This window comes from Elephantulus edwardii, unplaced genomic scaffold (assembly GCF_000299155.1).
Source record: "Elephantulus edwardii isolate Elephantulus edwardi_28Jun2011 unplaced genomic scaffold, EleEdw1.0 scaffold00006, whole genome shotgun sequence".
Classification (NCBI taxonomy): domain Eukaryota; kingdom Metazoa; phylum Chordata; class Mammalia; order Macroscelidea; family Macroscelididae; genus Elephantulus; species Elephantulus edwardii.
Genome location: NW_006399756.1, coordinates 7,739,986 through 7,762,930, shown reverse-complemented (window position 1 = coordinate 7,762,930; position 22,945 = coordinate 7,739,986). Strand labels below are relative to the sequence as shown.

General features: G+C 46.7%; 1 protein-coding gene across 1 annotated transcript in view; it reads right to left on the bottom strand.

Annotated features, from left to right (window-relative positions):
* CPXM2 (carboxypeptidase X (M14 family), member 2) overlaps positions 1-22,945 on the bottom strand; it is a 197,881-nt gene that overhangs the window by 11,889 nt on the left and 163,047 nt on the right. Inside the window, exons 11-16 of the mRNA XM_006880142.1 lie at positions 21,725-21,809; positions 20,502-20,652; positions 12,438-12,526; positions 7,049-7,172; positions 5,572-5,768; positions 4,624-4,803 (exon numbers count right to left, since the gene is read on the bottom strand). Of these exons, the coding sequence (XP_006880204.1) occupies positions 4,624-4,803; positions 5,572-5,768; positions 7,049-7,172; positions 12,438-12,526; positions 20,502-20,652; positions 21,725-21,809 (826 nt within the window). The remainder of the gene's footprint in view (positions 1-4,623; positions 4,804-5,571; positions 5,769-7,048; positions 7,173-12,437; positions 12,527-20,501; positions 20,653-21,724; positions 21,810-22,945) is intronic.

Sequence of the window (22,945 nt, the reverse complement as noted above, 5' to 3'; positions counted from 1 at the left end):
TTTGATTCGCTTGTACCATCTTCTATTACAGAAGCTGAAGTTTCTTTTGCCTGAGATGAGTTATGCACACGCCCACTATGAATCAGGACTGACTCCTCGCAACAACAACAAATATAACCGGAAGTGGATGCAGAGTCAAAGATACATAACCAGTCTACATTACAAGGTAGTAACTGTTTTCCAAAGTTGTGCTAATTCACACGTCACAGTGCAGATCCAATGGCTCAATTCCTTGCCCACACTGATTATTGCCAGACTTCCTCATTCTTCCAGTCCTTTCTTTGAGGTTACAGTGCCTTTCTCCTGCCTTCTTAGGCCTCATCTATGCCTAAAATACCACATTTTCCAACTCTATACATAGGGAGAAGGAACCTTGGTGCCACTATGGCTAATGTCAGTGATTTAAACTCACTGGGGCTTGGGGGTAAGGAGCTGTGCTGCCAACCCAAAGGCATGTGGTTCAAATCCACCAATTGCTCTATTGAAGAAAGACGGGCAATCTCTTCTGGTGTGATTTACTGCCTCTGAAAATCTGCTGGAGAGTCTGCTACGGGTCAGATCTGGTTCGATGGCCCATAACAACAACTGCCTTCATAGGAGAAAAATATCTGTCTACAGCCTACAAGACCCCATGGGCCTGTTACACAAGGTCAATATTTGTTGGCATTAATTTGATAGCATGCAACGACAACAAAAGTGAACCACTGTCAGGTAACTAGATTCCAGCCAATGAGATCAAGGAGAAGCACTGTGTAGAGATTCTAGCAAGGCCTCCTGAAAGAAACAGAATTATCTAAGAAAAGGATTTTTAAACTACTTCTGTCCTTTTCATTTCCAACCAAGAGAGCTGGCACACCAACCACCATCTTGGATTTGCCCTTGGGGATGAGAGACGTGTACTATCATAATAAGGGCAGGAAGAAAGACAAATCCTGAGGTCCCCATCATTATGGGGTATCAGTGTACGCAGCTCTCACCATCGGCCTCCAAGTTCTTTTCTTTAAAAACAGAAATAAATGTTTATGTGTTTACCAAAAAATAAAAACACCATCAAAAGCACACCTGTTGGAGACCATCATGGAAAGGGGCTTGAGTGCTGAGATTTAGACTTACACCACATCACGTGGAGACAGCAGACCGCTTACACGTGGTAAGCAGAAACTCAACAAACGAGGAACTACTGGCGTGGCCACGTAAGTAGTTCCATATACCCTGTTCCTTGATACAAAGGAGTGACACACAAGTCCACGGAACTACAGTGCTTGCTTAGGAATGAGAAAACAAAGTTGTTTGTTTAAACTTGATCTTGGAGAAGGATAATAAATATGAAGGGCTAATGACAATCCAGGCTCTTTGCCACTAGGCTACCAGAGCTCCCTTGACCCCCCCCCCTTTTTTTTTAATAAATCTTTATGTTATACGGGTTTGCTTACAACGTTCGTATACATTGGGATTTTTTACACCGAATCTTTCCCATTTCCTTTACCCACCCCTTCCTCTACCTATAAACTTATGTGACCCTATGATTACCCCACTGCCCATTCTCACCCCTCTCCTCTTACCCTTCCCCCTTGGAGCCTCATGCTTGTTTTACCAGGTCTCTTTCTCTTTCTATTTCTACAATAATGGCCTCATACAGTATTTCCCTGACTTCTTCATAAAAATTAAATTGTGTCTGTGTTTTCTTTAAGTCATCATTTCGCTCCCCTTTCAAAATTCCTGGCACTGTGGGCTGGATCTCACACCCACCCATCGCTATGGGTCAATTAACAACTCACAGTGGTCCCGCAGGACAAGAGGACAGAGTAGATCTGCCCCGGAGGGTTTCCAAGCTGTCGATCTTCACGGAAACAGATGCTACAGTATTCCCTCATAGAACAGCCGGTGGATTCAAACCACTCTCACTTCTGTTAGCATCTCAGTGCTTACCCACAGTATCACCAGCCTCCTTCAGCCTTGGTCAGCCACGGTTACTTTGGTTTTTACATTATGTACAGAAGGACCTATCCTAATATCACAATCAAGGCAGACAGCCCTTACAAAGCATGTAGGATGGAGTAACAGAAATAAAAAGCTGATTATGGGCACAGGAGGCAATAAAAGACCTAGAAAATTTTGTGAGAATTGTTCCTTCTACTACATACTCTTTGTGAAAGAAGACCTGAGAAATTTGGGAATAAAATTTCTCATCCAAGTTCATTTTTCTTTCTAAAGAAGGGTCAAATGTAATAATCTACAGCAATTTGTCAAAATAAAAATGTCTCAAGTAACCAGTAAAGATTAAGGATAATTTCAGAGCAGCATAAGTAGCAGTAGTGAAACACTGATGATGTTGGGAGGCACCATGGGGACACTGCTCAGCCCTGAGTGGGTCCTTGTAATCGTTGCTGGGCTTGATCTCACTGTTGTAGCAATAGATACTCACAATTCTAGAATCGGAGCAAGTTTTTTTGAAACACTGAATAACTAAAAAAACCCTAAACTAAAAACTCACAACCAACCAACCTCATTGTGAACTGGCTCCCAGCTGCCCCTCCAGTGGGTTTTGAAGGTTCTAGATCACAGGAAGGAGGCTGTCCATCTTTCTCAGGAGTCTCTGGTGGATTTGAACCACCAGAGAGAGGGGAACAACTTTGGGACTAGCAGCACAATTCCCTATAGGATACCATCAGAGATGTGACAAAACAAATGAACAGTTTCTTTCTCTTCTATAAACAATCCACTCAGACTTCAATTTTTTACAACTGTGTCCTATAATCCTCTTTTGTTGAGAAGCAGTTGGGACCTTAGAAGCTTGCAAGAAGCCAGCCAGGATATCACTACTGGCCTTTCTGTCCAGAGGAAAAAAAGAGCAAAGAAATCAAAGACCAAAAATAAAAAAACCAAAGGACTAATGAGTTTCCCTCTCCCTGACCCTGAGCCCAGTAGCACCAGATGGTGCCTGGTGCTGCAATGCAAGGTATGTGGTTGGAATCCACCAGCCTCTGCGTAACGGGAGAAAGCTGAGCAGTCACGTCCCGTGCGATGTACAGACTCTGAAGACCCTCTGGAGGCTCAGCCATAGGTCGGTTCTGACTCTACAGTCCACAACCACACATCAAGGAGAGGGGACTCTGGTGGCCTTGTGCTAAGGAGCTATACCGCCAACCCAAAGGGATGTAGTTCAAATGCACCAGCTGCTGTGAGTGAGAAAGATGGGCAGTTAACTGCCGCTGAAGACCCCCTGGAGGGTCAGCTGTGAGTTGGTTCTGACTGGACAGCAGTGAATTTGAGAGGTGGGTTGTTTTGCTTTTAACACAATATATGCCATATGTCATGGTCTGTCCACTTGCTGTACCGAGGTAACTCATGGTTGCTGTGAAGCCAAACACTGTGACACTGATGAGTCAAATGTGAGAATGGTTACCCAAGGCATACAGTGTTTGGTGGCGCTCCCCAGTTAAAACAAGCTTGGAAGCAGGAGTGCCATCCACTTCTACAATAGCTTGCCTCAGGAAACCCTATGAACCTGGAGAAAGGACAAAAGTTATACAGGAGGTGTCCAAGACTTTCGTTCACAGGCTCGCTATGAGTCACCTATGACTCGACGGCAGTTAACAACAACACCACAACATATGTGTCTTATAGGGCGCTCTGGTGGCCTAGCGGTATGAAGCTGCACTGCAATCCCAAAGGCATACAGTTCAAATCCGCCAGCTGTTCTGCAGAAGGAAGGGAAATCTCCTCACTTATGATTAGCTGCCCCCGAAAACTTGCCGGAGGGTCAGCTATGGGTCGGCTCCAACTCAATGGCACAAAACCACATCCATTATCTACCTATCTGTACAACACTACATAACAACAGTGACCACACAATAGGGGAAAATTATGGGACAGCCTAAAAATCATGAAGATTAAAGCCGTTAAGACATCAGTAGAACCCTCATCAAGACTGTGACCCTTCAAGCCTGGAGCTGCAGTTACTTCCATGACTCAACTTCCACCCAAACAATGTTGTTAAATGCTGTTGAGTCAACCAGGATCATGGTGAGCCTACAACAGTCAAACAGAAGGCAGGCCATGCTCCTGTCTCCACGCCATCGAATTAGGTCCAGCCCCATAGGGAGCATCCAGGGCTGTACAAGGCAATGAGAGGGGATGTCCTGTCTTTCTGGAACCATTGGAGGATTAGAAGCTCAGGAGCTGTATGAGGGTGGCATTCCCTCGGAATATAATCAACCATTAAAGATGATGTGGGAAGTACTTACTCAAATATAAAGTTCAGAAGGCAGGAAGGGACAGGAAAGAAGACCAGACGAGACAGGTTAGCCCAGTGAGGAAGTGGGAAGTGCACTGTTAGAATATGGGAATCATAATCAATGTCACAAAACATAATGTGTATGAATAGCTTCATGGAAAACCAATTTGCTCTGTAAACCTCATTCAAACCCAATTAAAATCTGAAGGAAAAGATGGTAAAACTAGAGAGGACAATTATTATCTACCACAGCTCCTGCTTTTGAAGAAAGCATACGAGAGGAAATGGCTCTGTGTTACCCTTAAATGTCACATTCTCTGAAAATATCAGTGGGCATCATTCTGGCCCTGAGCTGATTGGCAGATCACGGGGTACTTTGTACTCACAGTGGCATTTTCCGACAGAAACCACTCAGGGATGGCAATGTGGTGGTTGGGAACTCTCCTTGGGACATTCTGCCGGTCCTCCGCTTCCCAGAGCAGCGAGTTTAAGTCGGGGAAGTTGTTGTTGATGTCAATTCCTTCATCGGTCCAGCGCCCCAGGGACCAGCCTCCCAGCTCTGAGCCCTGGAAGATGATAGAGCGTGAAGGTCCTGTAGCCTGCAGCTGGTCCTGACGCTGACACCCAAAACACAGTCATAGCATTTCCAATCAGGGGGCCAAAAACATGGGGGCGTGCTTGCTAATATGGGGCTGGTGGTTCGAACCCAGTCAGAAAGATCCCTTGCTAGATAGAAAAGGGCACTGTGGCTGGTAAAGCCGAAGCGCTGCAAAACTGAGGGATGCGCTAGCTGAGCCCCAGCTGGCTGCAAATCTGGGCTGGAAGATCCTGATTATGCTACTGATCCGGGACTGGGGACCGCTCCCCTGCACAATATGTGTCCACCAGCAATCAGTCATCTCAACAGCTACTGCAACGTTCGGGTTCGTTTTCTAGGGCTTTTGGATATGTCTACCTCAGCATTCCCAACTCTTGTTTTGAGAACCCAGGTCTGGTAGGAATTGAATGGGAGATGGCTGGGACCAGGGAATGTGTGAAAACAGGACTGAAACACATTCTAGCGAGCGCCTCTCTCTCACAGTAATCAACGGTCAGGAAGGCCTGGACGTCTTTCCTGTCTCCACAAAGCAAAAGTCAAAGCCAAACCCAACCGCAGCTCAGCGACATGGTGGGACAGAGCAGGCCAGTCCCTCGGGCTGCCCAAGGCTGTAACGCTTCTGCAGGTGGACTAGAACAGTCAACCTTTCAGTTAGACTACGTGGTATTTCCCAGTCACTTCTGAGTCTGGAACGGGCTTGGTGGCTGGCAGGGGCGAGGGGGAAGCAGCTCCGTACCCCTTCATAGGCCTTCTCGTAGCCATCAGGGTTGAGGGAGGGCAGGATGTGGATGCGAGTCTCCTCGACCAGGTGGACGATGCGGGGGTTCCCCGCCAAGTACTCCTGGCACAGGAACTGCATCAGCAGGAGCATCAGCTCACGGCCCAGCACCTCGTTGCCATGGGCGCCCGCGATGTAGTGGAACTCGGGCTCACCTGTGCTCGGAGAGGGGACACGGCTCAGGCTGGCCACTCACAGCACACGGCAATCTGGCTGCAGCAGAGACTCTCACACCACAGCGTCTTCTCGTCAACCACACCTCCACGTTTCATCAGCACCACCACTGTATTCCAGAACTGGGGGTGACAGCCCCCCCAACCATAATGTATACTCTTCCTCAGCAAGGACAGATAAAACAGAGCAGCACTTATTGTGGAAAATGAAAGCACAAAGCACCGTAATTAGATTTCTTTGTTGGAAGCCAGTTCTTTTTCTTAAAAGCACTGCCTATCAAACATCGCAAGGACACAAAGAGGAAAAAAACATAAGCAGAAAATAGCCCATCGGGGAAAATCAGCAACAGACAATTTTCCAAAGGGCTGTCTGGGAATATTTTGCCTTTCCAAGCTCAGCTTTCTAAACACAGGTTCATTCGCACTGGAGGTAAGCTCACAGGCAAAGCTCATGCCCTGGGGGAAATGTGATTTTACCAGCAGATAAAGCATAAAACTCTTCCCCTTTAAAACAGGTTCCTTAGAGGGACCTTGAGATATTGATGGACGTTAATATTGAGTAAATTAGACAAATCTTTGCTTTTACTTATCAGTAGATTTCTAAAGTTTCCACAGATGTATTAAAGCAAATGGAATGAACAACCAAAAAACAACCAAAAAACAAAACAAACTGACCCAGCCCTGTAGAAATACAGGTTTGGGGTGAATTAAATAAGAAATAACTAAACTAGAAATGTTCACCATAGAACTGAACTCTTCTACATAAAATTAAGGGACGCTTTCCTACTTGAAGCTATCAAGATCAAGTAGTCGAGGGCATTTTCCTGAAATGGGACCGTATTCTAAGAATCCCCAGACACTTTCCTCTTTGCTCTGGTGTGACTAGTCACAGAGATGGGGAGCCTGGAGTGAACTAGGGTGTATGTGGAGCAAAGGCAGGTAGCCTAGTGGTAAGGAGCTGCTCTGCCAATCCAAAGGCAAGTGGTTCAAATCTACCTACCACCAGTCCCACAGGAAGAAGATAAACAATCTCCTCTGGTGTGATTTACAGCCTCTGAAAACTCAACAAGGGTCAGTTCTGAGTTGGCTCTGACTTGAGGGCACATAACAACAGCAGCAACTAGGTCTCCAGGTTTCACAGCCCAAATCTTCAGAGTCCTGTTTCTGTGAGACCTGTCACACACACCACCGCCAGTCATCCTGTGAGGAGGGCCTCGCCATCATCTCATCCGGTTACAAGGCCCCAGAGGCGCACCCCTCACCAACTTCATGCTCCCCGGGGTGGTCCGAGATCTCCACAGCATACAGCTTCAGGCCCTGGTAGCTTTTGCCAATGTTGTAAATTCTGGTGATGTTTGGGCACATTTCATTCACGACCTTCATCAACTGCAAAACAAGATGAAACAGACTTGCTTGGTAACAATGGTCACCGAGCAAAGGCGGCGGGACTTTGAGAAGACGCCCTTCTCTGCTAACTCCCCCACCCCGCTGCCCACACAGCCCCACACTCCTGAGAAGTGTCCTGCTCTCCTCTCAGGTGACCACTCCAGGACCCTGCAAGCTGCTCCCCACAGGACTGCAGACCCATCTGCTTTAGACCCAGTGCTGCTCCCAGGACTCTCTGACACAAACGCCTCTCTGGCATCCAGAGCCAGCACTCTGCTGGGACATGCCCGTTGTAACAAGCCTGCACACTCTTCCCTCCACACCTTCACTCTCGCCGACACCCTCTTTGCCTGTCACAGTCCAACCACACACTCCCTTCGGTAAGACTGCCAACCCCAGAGTCCCTTCCAGCCATGGCCAACCAGACCCTTGCTTCTCCCTCCAAAGCCCCAGACACTTAGAGCATCTAATAGGCATATCTAATCAAGTGGCCGTTGTGGGTTTGGGACACAAGAGCCAGAATAGCTGTCCTCACTGTCCTCTGTGAGGGTCACAGCCATTGCATGTGTAGACAAGACTAGCCACTTATCAGTCATGACCAAGGAAGAAAGATTGGCCCGTCTCCTCCTGCACTGTTACGGCCTCGGAAATGTGCTGAAGGGCCAGCTCTGCGCTGGAACCGCCCGGGTGGCAATGAGTTTGTGTTTGAATTTTTGATCAAGTACCAAGAGAACCTTCAGCGTGCTCTGGGGACCATGGTTACATTCCACCTTATAACATAGGTACTGAGAGAAGTTTGCACCTCACTCCTCTCCTCCATCTTCCATCTCCACCACCCTGTATCCCTCATTGTGCCTGGAGTAGCCCACAAGACAGTATCTCAGAAATGCTTACTGCACAGAGATGGAGGCATTGCACCGATCTAGGAAATAAACACCCCACTGCAGGCGAATCAGCTCCAAGTCATGGCAGCCCTTCAATCAGGCTTCAGTCTTTATGGGAGGCTGTAAGTCTTTATGGGAGACTCATTTTTTTAAGTACCATCAAGTTGAGTACGACTCATAAGGACCCTATGAACAACATATCTGAGCTCTGTCCTATAATCTCTGACACATCTGAGCCCATTGCTACAGACACCGTATCAGTTCACCTCTTTGAGAGTCTTCCTCTCCTTTGCTGACACACTTCTCCAAACATGATGTTCCTTTCCAAGGAATAATACCATGTCCTAAAATCTGGAAGAGACGCAGGTCATATATTCCTGGTGTATCCACTTGCCATACAGAGGTAACCTGTGGTTGCTGTGAAGCTGAACACTGTGACACTGATGTGTCAAATGTGATAATGGTTATCCATGGTGGACAGTGTTTGGTGGTGCCCCCCGGTTGAAACAAGCTTGGAAGCAGGAGTAGCATCCACTTCCGTAATAGCTTGCCTCTCGAAACCCTATAAACCTGGAGAAAGGATGAAAGTCACGCATGCAAGTGTCGAGGACTTTCATCCATTGGGTCCCTATGAGTCACCTACAACTTGACAGCACTTAATAACAATAACAACAACATGTGAGATTAGATGAAGCTTCACTATCTTTGCTTCCAAGGAGCTCTTCACACTTTCTCTGAGACATATCTGTTCGTTCTTTTGGAAGTCCATAGGGTATTCAGTTCTCTTCTCTCAACACCACAACTCAAGGCATCAATTCTTCTTCTGACATCTTTATTCACTGTCCAGCTCTCAGATGCATAGCAGGTGATTGGAAAGACTGTGACTTAAATCAGGTGCACCTTAGTCTTCACACTGAATCACTGCTCTTCAGGACTTTGGAAAGATCCCTAACAGCAGACTGCCCAATGTAATATGTCTCCTGATTTCCTGACTACTGATACTGTGGATCCAAACAAGACGGAATCATTGACAATTTCAATCTTTCCTCTATCATGATGTTGCCGATGTTGAGATGTAATCCATGTAAAAGGCTGCAGTTCTTGATCTTTTCTAGAAAGTGCCTCAGTCCTCCTCTTCCAGTAAGCAAGACTGTGCCATCCATATGACACAAGTTATTGATGAAGTCTTCATCCAACTGTTGTATCAGTTTCTTCTTCAAAAATTCCATCTTCTCAAAGTATTATCTCCGCATACAGATTAAATAGATATGGAGAAAGGATACAAACCTGACACATACCTTTCCAATTCCAAACTATGCAGTGTTCCCTTGCTTTGTTCAGACAATAGCTTGTCAGTCTAGGTACAGATTTGGATAGTTAAGTATTCTGGAATTCCCATTCATCTCAGTGTTAGCCATAGTTTGTTATGATCCACACAATAAAACACACATAGACATTCTTCTGATATTCTCTGCTTCCAGCCAAGATCCTTCTGACATCAGCAATAACATCTCCAATGCCATGGTCTCTGCTAAAGCCAGCTTGAATTCCTACAAGTTCCCTGTTACTGTACTATTAGAGTTGTTGAAAGGAGTCTGCTCGGCTTTCTCCCAAAGGGTGGCTGGTGGTTCAGTCCCCAGCCTTGTAACAATGCCATGGCTCCTTGAGCAAGGTGCACACACGGGCTTAGCACTGCTTCTTGCCAATCTGGGGTGAACCACGTGGAGTAGATTCAGCACACCTAGGCGATGCAGGCAGGTGACACTGTGCACTACAGATGGTGGGAAGACACTACTGACCCCAGTGGACCACGCTTGCTGGGTACTCACACCCTCTCAGCTCAGAACAGAAGTATACACATTCTCATTATTTCTCTCCTGTAACTTTTCAGGGTTTTCTATTTTTTTCTCCTCGCTTTCTGCTCTCGCTTCTGATTTTAAATTCTTTCTTGTAAATGTCACTTTCAAAAGGAGGATAAATTAACAATTTGTTCTTGAAGTAGAAAAATGTGTACACTGACCTGGCAGGTTCCCAGTGAGAAGACAGCTAACCATGTTGAGTTCATTCCCACCCCAGGCCAGAGTTCCAAAGGGCAAACCACTCGAGGGGTTTAGGAACATCTTGGAAGGTTCCTCGGGACTGATAAGTGATGCCCCCTCGACTGCTTGGAGTTGAGTTTTCCTAGGCTTGAGGACCTCAGAGAGGTCATGCACGTCACCCCAGGAGGCTGGGATAGGTGAAGTCAATGGCCTTCCTAGCTTGACCGTCTACCAAGTCCTGCTCACCAGATTCTCCTGGTGTCGTGAGCCCTGCTCCACAGCCCTCCTTCAACAGAAGAGCTCCATTCTCCACTTGGCACAGTTACTGGAAGCTACCAGCTCCCTGAATGTCTCTGCGCAGTTAGCTCATTTGAAATGCATTTAGATTTATTGCCTTTGACGTTAGATGTGTCAACTGTGTTGACTCTTGCCTGATTTCTGGCTGGGCTCCAGATGATGTCCTGAAAACTCCACCGAGTGAATGGGAATTCATACACAAGTGCTCCATCAAACAGAAGGGTGCACAGAGCCACATAAACACCCCACAGGCACAGAGCAGCCGGGATGAGTCACAGCCCTCGTGTCCAAATGCGTTATCTTGATTTCCAAAGAGCAAGACAGCAAGAAATGTCATTAGCACATCCTACTTCTGCATCTGTGCCAGGGGGCAGCTGGGACCTGCGTCTGGGTGTCTCAGGTTAATGCACATTGAAGCAGCACCAGGTTGGCTCATTTCCTGGGCTGGAGACAGTGAGAACCTCAGAGCTCAGTCTAATTGCTCCAACCTTACGAACATCAGCATTTCGACTGGCAGGCTGATTTCTTCCCATGGTACCTGTGAACTCTAGCTTTGATCCTTGTGAACTTATCCTTGGTGAAACCCTTGCCATACAAAGGCTTCAGCTGCACCTTTTCTCTGCTGTTCTCTCTGAGAAGATTCACAGAGATGGAAAGAGTTCTCACTTAGCCACCCTTTTCCCAAGCTTTCCAACACTTTGTTGGCAGCCTGCACTGAGAAGGATTTATAGACAAAGCATCCAACAAGGCCCTGCTGTTTTAACTTGTTCTCATAAATGTCTAGACCAATTGTTGTCCAGAGCTCAGCAGCACTTGACTTCTGTAATTCCATCTGGGAAAAATCCCATCTGGGATTGCCATTTCCTTCCAACAGCACTCAAAGCTCTAAAGGTAGCAACCAGTAGTTGCAGGCTTGAGGGTACGTGAGAATCACGCGGACAGCTTTTACAATCCTGGCTCCCAGCCCGGTCCCTAGACACTCTGCTCTAATGGGCTTGAGACTGATTTACCTATAGGCATTTTCACAAATCTCCCCCAAGTAATTTTATAATTCAGTCAGGACTGAGAATTACTGAGTTGAGGCGTAAGGAGTCATAAGGACCGGGACAGTATCTACACAACAAGGGCTGTCAGATATTCTGAGGGTGTTAGTGAACACACATCGTGGGCTTAGCATCTGACATGTGGAACGACCTCTATGAATGTTTCTTGTTACTACTAGTATTATGTAAGTCTACTTTTACATAAACTGTAATCATGTATAATAATAATTACTGTGGTGATGTTGTTTATCGTCAAGTTGAAACCTACTCGTAGCTGACCGTCTGGCAGGTTTTCAGAGACAAGCTTGCAATGACACAGACTCACACAGAGATTGCAAGAACGGGCTCAAGCAATTGATAGTGAAGGCGGCACAAATCCAGGCAGCATCTCACGCTGTTGCGTAATAAGGTGGCTATGAAACTTTTGGTGCTGTAGCAGCAAAGAGGTGTGCTGTCAACCCAAAGGCAGATGGTTCAAATCCACCAGCTGCTCTGCAGGAAAAAGGCAGACAATCTCCTACTATGTAATTTACACTCTCTGAAAACCTGCTGGAGGGTCAAGCTATGAGTCCACTCCAACTCAGCAGCACATAACAGCGACATGAACCTGACCTAGGAGACGGCGCCTAACAGCAGGATGGGTATCAGCGTTTTCTAGACCCTCCTTCTCCACCAATTCCCTATCTGAGCAGCATTGTTAAATATGTGATCCCACTCAGATATTCAGTGGTTCATAAGGACTGTATTCGCAAATCAGTAGTGTGGGTTCACATGCTGTTTCAACCCTTTGCTAAGGAGGGAACCGTCTCTGATCGCATGACCTTAATTCCCAACCTTGACATGACAACCATCTAGAGTCTCCAGTAAACCAAAATAATCATTTCTGAACCTGTCCCTAACCCACCACCCTAACTTCTGACTTTAACAACATGCGCTTTGTGTGCAGGTTTGCTGTGTTGACAACATCCTAGAATGAGGCCTCTCAAGCTGGGTCTTTCTTACCTGTCGCATTTCTTTATAGTTGTGATGCTTAAAATCCAGGTCATCGGTGGTGGTCATTTCATTCCGTCTGTGGTAATAGTTATTAGGATCTAGAGACAGAAATAGAATTTAAAATTCAGTGCCATCATCTCATTACTTGGAGTTAAGTGCACGATTCAAGCTAGGCATCAGGGGACCAATCCTATCACAACACGCCTCATCCCCGTCTCAGTCTTACAGATCCAAATAGAAAAGGGAGCTTTGCTGGCACAGAAGAGTGCTGAGGAAGTATGTCTCTGTCTCTCTGTCTCTCTCTCTCTCTCTCTCTCTCAATTATAAGAATGCCAAGTATATTGTCCACTCCAGCCACTGTTCAGGATCAATGGCCTCATGATCAATGGCAGGGACGTCTCAGAGGAGAAACCAACCCATTGCTGCCTCACAGCCACTGAGTCAGTTACAACTCACAGCGACTCTATGATAGAGAGGGTCCACGCGGCTTCTATTTTTGGGAGGCAGACTCTTCTATCTATCTCTGTGGCGTGGCTGAGTTCTTCCAACCAACAACATTTCAGTTACACTAAAACCACTGAGCCACCAAGGCTACTTTGAGAAGCTAGGAAGAGTTCCAACAACAAACACCAAGAGCTATGGAGTCAATCAACCTTCACGTCAGTGTCACCTTCACTGGGATTCCAATTTGTATGAGATAAAAGAATTCACATAGAGGGGAGGGAAAGAGGCACAGGAAAAAAAATCCCTTCTAGTTAAGCTCTTTGGAGGCAGAGTCTCTGCTGCTCAGAGTGGAGGCAGCCTCACCAATATCATCAAGTAGTGACAGTAGTTGAAGTGCCTCCATCCGAAGGCTTTGAGCTTTATCAGTTAGGGTTGCACGTTTCTGTCTATAATTTTATTTTACTTGGATCTACAGTCATCCCATAGAAACAGAAGTGAAGAAATCAAATAATGTGTTTTTGCCTTGAGCAAATTTGCTGCAAAAGATCCCTTTAAAATGTTCGAGCGGTCACTCTGAGGACTGAAAAGCATCTAACTCAAGCCCTGCTATTTCCACGGCTTCACCTCCGTGTATCGGCTCTGGTGACATAGTACATAGGGAGCCGCACTGCTCATGCAAATGCAGCAGTGCTCTGGCATTTCGTATCCCCCTGTGACTCTGCAGGAGAAAGGAGGGCAATCTCCCCGGGGGACATTTACAGTCTCTTGGAAACCACTGCAAGGTCAGCGATGAGTCGATTCTAACTCCACAGAAATGTGTTTTGAGATGTTTTTGCTCACGTGCATGGAATAAAAGTTGGACAAGGAAGAAAGAAGTCGGGAGAAGAATGAGGGCCTTTGAATTGTGATGTTAGAGAAGATTGTCTTCCTTGGCAGAAGTGCAGCCTGCATGTTTCTTAGAAGCAAGGACGGTGAGGCCTTGTCTTGCGTACTTGGACGCATTATTAGGATACGTATGTTGCTTTGCAACACAGAGCATCAATAGCTGGGGGAAGGTCCTCAAGAAGGCAGAGTGACACAGTGGTTATGACAGAAGATGCAGCACAGCAGTGACCGTGAAAAGGGAGCTATGTGAGTGGACAAAATGGCATTCTGTCCAGGAAAGAAAGACACAATTTGGGTTTTGCCAAATGTCTCTCAATTATTTTGCAAGGTGGTTCCTTTCAGAAGAGCAGGCAGACCCGACCGTGACAGGTGAACTTCCCACAATGGCCAAGCTTGAGTCTCAGAGTACAGGGAATGTCACCTGCACTCAGTGATACTGAAAAACACTAGGTGGATTCTGACAGCCAGTCAGCACTCCCCGAGCCTCAGAGCCTCTTATCCAACACCTTTAAAGCTCCCCCGTCTTTGAACACAAGTTATGCCTTCAAGGTTCTTGGAAAAGATGAAAGAAAACTAACAGCTCCAAGAGTACGAGGACTCTTGGGTTTGGCAGCATCCTGCCTAGTTAAGTCGCATTCGCTTGCCCCCGAATACAGGTACCAGTTCCGGAGCAATTTCAAAGTCTACCTCAGCCTTTCATATGGTGAGCAAGTGCTTCCTTTGTGGTTTTGGGTTGGTTTGGTGGTTTTTTCATTCTCACCTCCTACCCCTTCCTTACTTCTGAGCTTTTGCCCTGGGCAAATACTGCCCTTAAAATCGTATTGATTATTTAAAAGAGTGAGTATTTCCCTGGTGTTACAGTTCACCTTAAAGTCTATCTATTGATTGGCTGAAAAGTTGAGGCCCACGGATAAGCTCACTGGATAAGCTCACTCCCAGGCTCACGCGGTGACTGAGAACCAAGGTCTCCGGCGTTCCACAGTATACCAGACCAGAAAGCCTGTCGTTTTTATGAATTCAGGTTGTGTGTCATGGTTTTCTCTACTGATCCTGTACAGTGGTCCCTTTAGGGAGGGCACAGTGGGAGCTGAGCACTGCCCGGCCCGTCAAGTCTCAGGGCCACGAAGGCTGAAGTTTGTGTGGTCCAGGTCCATCAGTTCTCTGGACAACCTGTTTCTATCTTTAACTTTCTTTACTCTTCTTTGTTCCAGGCACAGAGAGATCAACTGCTGAACCTTTCAGCTCCTTTCAAGCACGGAAAAGTCCACGACATGGTCACTGGAGTCCTTTAGAGACAAGGGGCCCTCACCTTCACAAAGTAGCCTCCGGCCTGCTGTTGCTTTTGTTGTTGTTATGTGCTTTGCAACAGTTCTGAACTCTGATTTATCCTGAGCCAACCTTATTGTCTGACACAGCTACCCCCATTACCCCAGTCACTGAGTCAATTCATCTAATCCAGCGCTGTCCCTACACCCTTCCAAGCATGATGTCTCTCTCCAAGGACTTGTCCCTCCTTGAAACATGCCCAAGCTAGTTCTATGAAGCTTCAAAATTCTTACCTCTAAGGAGCAGTCTGGTTTTAACCTCTCTAGGATGAATGCTCTCTGATGCATAGTAAGGAATTGCAAAGACCATGGTCTGGATCAGGCACGTCATAGTCTCTAGACTGACATCATTGCTCCTCAGTACCCTGGAGAGGTCCCTGACAGCAGATTTTCCCAGTACAATTCATCTGCTGATTTTCGGCTGCTGATTACCAAGAGTGATGATTGTGGAGCCAAGCAAGCTGAAGCTGTTAACAATCTCAATCTCTTCATTGTCTATCATGATGTTGCCTATTGGAGAGAATTTGCTCAGTGGTGAGAATCTTTGTTTTCTTGATGTTGAGCTTCAATTCATATTGAAGGCTGCACTCTTTGACCTTCTGCAGCAAATGCGTCAAACCCTCCTCAGTTTCAGCAAGCAGGGTTGTGTCATCTGCATAACACAGATTATATAGGTTTCGCATGAACACAATCAAGTGTTCTGGGATTCCCATTCTTCTCAGAGTTATTATCCACAGTATATTGTGATCCACACAGTCAAATGCCTTTGCCTAGTCAATGAAACACAGACAGACATTTCTCTGGTACTGTCTGCTTTCAGTTAAAATCCATCTCACAGTAGCTACAATATCCCTAGTGCCTCAGCCTCTTCTAAACTCAGCCTGCACACCTGGCAGTTGTCTATTGACCTGCTGTTCCAGTTGTTAGGGGTCATTAATTCTGTTCCAGCTTATGGCAACAGTAAGTACGAGAGAACAGAGCAACGCCTGCTCCTGTACCTCCCTGCCGACTGTAGCTACGCCTGAACCCATTATTACAGCAGTCACAAACTGCACAGGAAAAGACTGCCCATCATTCTCCCTTGGAGTAGTTAGTGGACTCCAACTGCTTACCTTTGGGTTAGCAGCCCAACTCCTTAACCACTAGGCTACCAGTGTTCTCTGACTAACACCATAGAGGTTAGAGTTTACCACACAAAGAATAGTCATGGCTATGTTGACACACAATATTCACTCGTAAACAAGCCGGGCAACACCAGCTCCTGAGGCTAAAGCAAGTCTCAGGATCTGGGCACAAGCCCTGTAAGGAAACTGTGTGCAGAGACACAGGACCCCTTTAAGAACCAGGCAGTGGGAACTGCAATTTTGTTTACAACAGTAAAATAACTAAAAATGGTCATGGTGTGAGGCTCAAGTCAGCCGTCACATGTCTTACCCCAAATTCTTCATTATTAAAAATTTATCTTTAAGACACTCTCCTCAGCTTCTAAAAAGCCTGGCTCTTTAGTCCAAAATGGATCTTTCATCTCACATTTGAAGATCAGAACTTTCTTTAACTTTTGAACCTTAAAAATCCTATTCTTAGACCATGGTACAGGATCATCCATTTTCTGGTTCAGAAATTTCTGGCAGAGTTATTCACGAGGTCATAAAAAGAACCCCCACTCTCCTCGGCCCCACCAAAGAGTCAGCCTAAAGAGGGGAGGGAGGGAAAGGGCACAGAAGAGCAAAGCAGAAACAAAGGGACATGAATTTTTTATCAACACAAGTTCCAGGAAGTGGATTCTGGAGAGCTGGCCACAAGGTCACCTTGGGTGTAAGGGCTGAGTTGCCTGGGGCCATCCTTGGCTTGGCCTCATTAACTTGGATAAAAGCAGTTATCTGATTTCAGGGCAATGGAGTGAGTCCCCCCACAGACCCCCACCGGAGGACATGTGAAAGCCAGCTCCCCGGATGGACCAGTCAAATAACTTCTAGAAGAAAAAACGGTCCTAAATATTTGAGACATGAAGGCTAGAACTGAGTCTATTCTTAAACTCAAACAGACTTCATAATGTAACTATCTTGTGAGCATTTAAGTAGCCCGCCAGGCTAATCCCGACATACAGGCACACGAAGAATCACTTCACAGGGAAATATTTATCTCATGAGGCCCTCACAAAGCGGCAGGCCCTGCGCTGCCAACAACAGATAAATTCCTGCTGCAGATGGAAACCACGATCCTGTCTGTGAAAGCCAGTGACTGAGACTTCGCTGAGTGGGTGTGGCCAGAAGGGCTGTAGGCCCTACATTATCCACTGGACTTTACAGCTTCAAGCGTGGACATACTATGGTGAGGAAAGCCCCAGCTGGCCCTGGATGTGCCAGTCATCCTGGGAGTACTCAGGGGGGAAAAAAAAAACCAAACCACTACTATCCAACTCAGAACTACCCATCTTTCTCCCCCAGAACACAATGCTGGATTTGAACTGCTGACCCTTCAGTTAGCAGTCTGACACATTGTGATGTTAAGGGTTTATTGTTCAAAACCCCTTTCCTAGCCATTAAGTTTGACTTTGCCATGTGGATGGGTGGGAATGTGTGAACAGAATCTGTTAGCCCATCCATCAAATTGAGCAGACTCTGTGGCAGACTGGAGACTCTCACCACCAACACAGAAGAAGCAGGCATGCAGCACACGTCCTTTGGGACCAGGGATTCTTGTGCCAGCTAGACTCACAGCAGCAGCAGATGGGGCCGAATCAGAGGACCAGAGACCCTACATGAGTCAGAGCGGAACTTCGGACTATTATACCCCATCGAACCGGAGCTAAGAGCCTTTGACCAAGGTTGGAAGAGTAAGGGTGGGGAGAGGGGAGGAGGAAGAAGAGGCATAATCGGCAGGACTGGAAGCTTTGTAACACTGGCCTAAAGCTGCGAGGTGCTTGTGAGCACATTTTGGAAGCTGTCCTGACTGAGTGACCGTATTCTGCTACTGACCTGAATGATAGCTTTTTTACTTCCCTCGTAACAACAGCTTGCCTCCGGAAACCCTATGAACCTGGAGAGAGGATGAAAGGCCCCCAAGCGTCGGGAACTCTCCTTCATAGGGTCGCTATGAGTCGCCTGTGACTCGACGGCACTTAATAACAACAACAGTACAGTTCTGTGAGGTCTCTGAACCATCACATTGGATTTTGGACCCAGTAAACGTGAGATTGGTGTGGATATGAGTAGGACGAGTTGTGGGAGTGTGGGGGACATGTCTAACCTCATGGGAATTGGTTTTGTGTTGTTGATGTTGTTGATGGGGACAGTTCCCCGTTGTGAAGTTGGGAAAGGTCAGATAAAGCTGTCCCTATAAGACTCTTTACACACTTCATGCAGTTCTCTCCCAGGAGACTTAGGAGGTCTCGTGGGTCCCAAACCAGGCAGGGCTTCTGCTTTCTGGCTGCATCAACTTCAGGGGAGCACAGCTCCTTTGCACCAGCAATTTCAGTTCTCAGAACTGGACTGGAGGGACCAGTCCCGGACACCCACAATGACACATAAAGCAGGATGTTCAGGTGAGCTCTGGTGGCCTAGTGGCAGGAAACTGCACTGCAATCCCAGAGGTGCACGGTTCAAATCCACCAGATGCTCTGCTGAAGAAGGAGGAACAATCGCCTCCTGTACCAGTCAGATCCAATTTGACGGTACACACATAAAAAGAATTAATTAATTAATTTAAAAAAGCAGGATGTTCATTGCAGGGTTGTTTGTAGACTGAAAATGCTTCAAACATGCTTGACTTCCAGCTACACACCACAGACGAAAGGCTTGAGACTTTTTGAAAGATTAGAAGACAGACAACTGATGGTCACTAATAGTATTAAGGGCCTGGGAAAGCTCTCTTAGTTACGTTATAAACACACATTTAACAACCTAGACCTGGCCTGGGTCCATATAACACACAAGAAGATAGACACGTAGAGACACTCAGCTTACAGGTCCTGCGGTGTAAATATTGGTGCATGAATCTAAGGGGACTGAGGGAAGAATCATACAAGGACACAGCACAAGTCTCCACTGAACACCCAGAAGGTTCTAATGCAGACCACTGCAATCAAGTGAATATTGAGATACAGTGACTCACACTGAATATGTGGTTTCCCATTGCATATAAAGCATGTGTACACTACACTGCAATTGGGCTGCTAAACAAAAGGTCAGCAGTTTGAGTCCACTACCCACGAGGAAGCAGAAAGATGAGGTGGTCTCCTCCCATTAAGATTTACTGCCTCAGAAATTCAAGTCCCTTTTCTGTAACTGGCTCCTGGGAGGTGCAAATGGTTTGTGCTTGACTGGTAAGTGTTATATGATAAGTGTTGCATTGCTAACTTGGAAGGTTGGGGGTTCAAATCTACCATTTGTTCTGCAGTAGAAAAAGCAGCAGACTCCTCCTGTGAGGATGTATATAGCCTTAGAAATGCAATGGAGGGTCACCAGGGTTGGGATCGACTCAGTGTCAGCGGCCTCAGCTATTAAACTAAGGGTTTATGAAGAAAGGCCTGGCGTCTTCTTCGGCAAAGGTCACAGGGAAGAACGGCCAGGGCAAGCAGCTGTCAGCTGTGACACATGGTGAGGCGGGACAAACCATACAGGGATGGGGGGGGGTTTCCTTTTCATGGAGCTGCTTAAGGTCACAGCCCCTTGACCCTCTTGTAAAAACAGGACAGAGGGAACAGAACCGAAATGATGAGCATTTAGCCGAAGAAACAGACAGTTAAATAAAGTGATTTAACCAGACAGACAACTCAAACTGTCAAAGTTAAAATTAACTCTCCCACCTCCTACCCCACTCCCACTCCCCAGTTGGGGGGAGCCTTCCAGCACAATTAAATTTGTTGCCAAACATTTTTTCCCCCTTTTGCTCATTTCAGACTGGTAATGTTGAAGGAGTGCCTGAAATATACATTGTCTCAAAATTATAGTTGGCAAGTGATTTCTTTATCCCAAATGTTCATGAAATTTTTGTTTTTGTTATTGCTGATTCTACAATAAGCCACCCCCTCCAAGAAAAAAAACCCTCCGCTGAGTGGATTCTGACTCCCACGGCCTGAGCCAGATGTTCAAGGTTGTAAAGCTTGACAAGCCCAAGGCCTCATCATTCTCCCATGAAGCAGCAGGTGGATTCAAACCACTGACCTTTTGGTTAGTAGCCCAACCCACTTTTCTTTCTTTTTTTTTTATATACATAGCAAAGCACACTCATTCAACAGTTTAGTTTTCACGATGATTATGGTTACACCTGCCGTGTTGAGTCCCATCCTCCATTGTTCACCTAGGCTCTGTTTTTCCATGGCCTCATCTGACCTTTGGGGTCACCCTTGGCTGACCTTCCTTTGGGGGACTCCTGTTTTTCCCTGCTTATCTCGCCCTACAGGGAATGAAAGGCTCACCTGGCAGTGGGCAGCCCAGAATCTCCATCCGCATACAGATGCTCCCGTTGTCCAGCCAGGACTGTGGGTTTATGCGGATGTAACGGGCCACCATTGGGACAGGCAGCTCATTGAGAACCGGGATTTCCTTTTCACTGTTCCCTTCAAATATCTGTTTACGGAGAAAGTGAAGAAGAATCTTTCAGGTCTAATGAGGGACACAAAAGACACTCACTCATTCATTCAACAAGGCACTGTTGAGGAACAGTGACAGCTAGCGGGTGTGGGGTGTTTAGGGTGGGACCTGGACCGTGCCCTCAGAAAGCCCCTATGGAATGGAGAGGGTTGTGTTGTGGTGTGTGCCACTGAGTCAGAGCCAACCCAGAGCTGACCCTCCAGTGGGCTTTCAGAGGGAGTTAATCACACAGGAGGAAACTGCTCATCTTCTTCTCATGGAGAAGCTGATGGATTTGAACCACGTACCTTTGGGTTTCCATGCAACTCATTACCACCAGCAGTGGTCAGTAATTACACACAGTATAAGAGGTGAGTTGGTGCCAGAGCAAAGGGACAGAGGAACTGGGGAAAGCTTCTGGAGGAGGGGTCATTAGCACTGGCCTTGAAGGAAGATTATTTAGGCCTACAAGGATGGAATTGGGGATTCTTCGGGGAAAGGGCAGCTGAAGTGAGATTCCTCGAGATAAGGTTCTAGGGAAAAAAGTGGCAGGCTCATTTCTCCTGGGACAGAGACATGCCCAGATGAGTGCAAGGGAGGAACAAGGTGGATAATAAAGGTTTTGGGCAGGCTTTGTATGACACTAGCAAATTAGGAACAGGCAGATGGGAAGGAGTGAGGGAGGGACATGGTCAGAACTGCCTAACCTGGAGCTAACCTTAAAGCTGAAACACTGAGGTCATGGAAGGAAGGCAGGAGGCTGAGACAATCCAGCGTCTGGGAGGGGCTCCTGCCTCTCTCATGTCTACACACCATACGCCTGTGGGTTCTGCAGAGGCTGTACCTCAGCCCCTCTTCAGCCTAAAGAGTGAGGGTTGTACTGTGGGTATTTAATGCTGATCTGCAGGGCATGGGAGGGAAATAACAATCAGACTCTCACCCTGTTGTGAGTTGACTAAGATTCAGGGAAGGTCCAGAATGCCAACGTTGCAGCATTTCTTCTCTTTGCAGAGCCCCACCCAGCCAGCACCGCACATACATGGGCAGAGGGAGGGAGGCAGGGACTCACCATGTCTCCCGATCCATTCTTAACAGTGACCCACGTATGACTGTCATTGCTCACCAGGACCTTATAGGAGGTCACCCAGTCACTCCTGCAAGAAAAGAGAACATCACTAGTCTTATACCTGTTGATAGAGTCATTCATTCCACCCTGAGGTATCACAGTAAGAGCAACAGAGGCTTGATACAAGCCTGGCTCCACCACTTCCTAGTCAGGGGGCCTTGGCTGGATAATAGACCTATATATCTCAGGCACAGCTTTCCCCTCTAACGTGGGAATGAGAAAAGTACAAATCTTTTTTTGTTTGTTTGGTTTTTTACCTCGAAGACCTGCCTGTATTGGGAGGCCAGCCCCAGGCCCTATATTTGCGCTTGCTCCTGTCCAAGGAGGAGGGATGTGAGGCCGCAGAGCTCCAGGCCCATGCAGGGTCCTGGCTTCTCCTGTCTCCCATGTTCCAGTGAGGCTCTTCGCTGGCTGTGTGCACAAGTACCAATCCTGAATTATTACTATGAACACCAAACGGCTTCACGTCTACACAGACATGGTTTAGCATCAGGAAAGGTGTGTGCCACGGTTGCATCCTTTCTTTCACTATAGATACTCAATCTGTATGATGAGCAAATAATGTCAGAAGCTGGGCTGGGCAAAGAAGCATGCAGCAACCTGCATTAGCAATTAGATTCATTAGTCACCTGCCACACGCCAATTGCAGTCCTACTTGCTGGCAGTGAAGAGGACGGAAGCTTTTAGCGATGGAGAAGATCACACTATCAATTCCCTCATCCTCACAGCTGGACCAATAAGCCCCATTATGATAAACGGAGAAGTGATGGAAGTGCTCAGTGATTTCATTTTACCTGGAACCCAAGTCATCACTCAAGGGAGCAACAGCCAAGAAGTCAAAAGGTGGGATTCAGCTTTCAGGTGCATATGGAGTGACTGGAAATATCATAGCTGGAGTCAAGTGCACTGTCAGCCTTCACGATGACATCACTGCCTTTGAACACTTTTTTTTCTTTTTTTTTATTATTAAATTTTATTAGTTTTTAATGAACATTTACAGAGATTTTGGGTTTCCATTCATTCATTGTTGCACTGTTTTCTCCACCCTCCTCCCTAGTTTGTTTTTCTTCCCCCCCCATGTCTGTTTTAATTGTCCAATTGCCACAGTGCTTGTCAAAGCCAGTTCTGATTAATCTCCTTTGTCAGTGTGTCCCTTGCCATTCC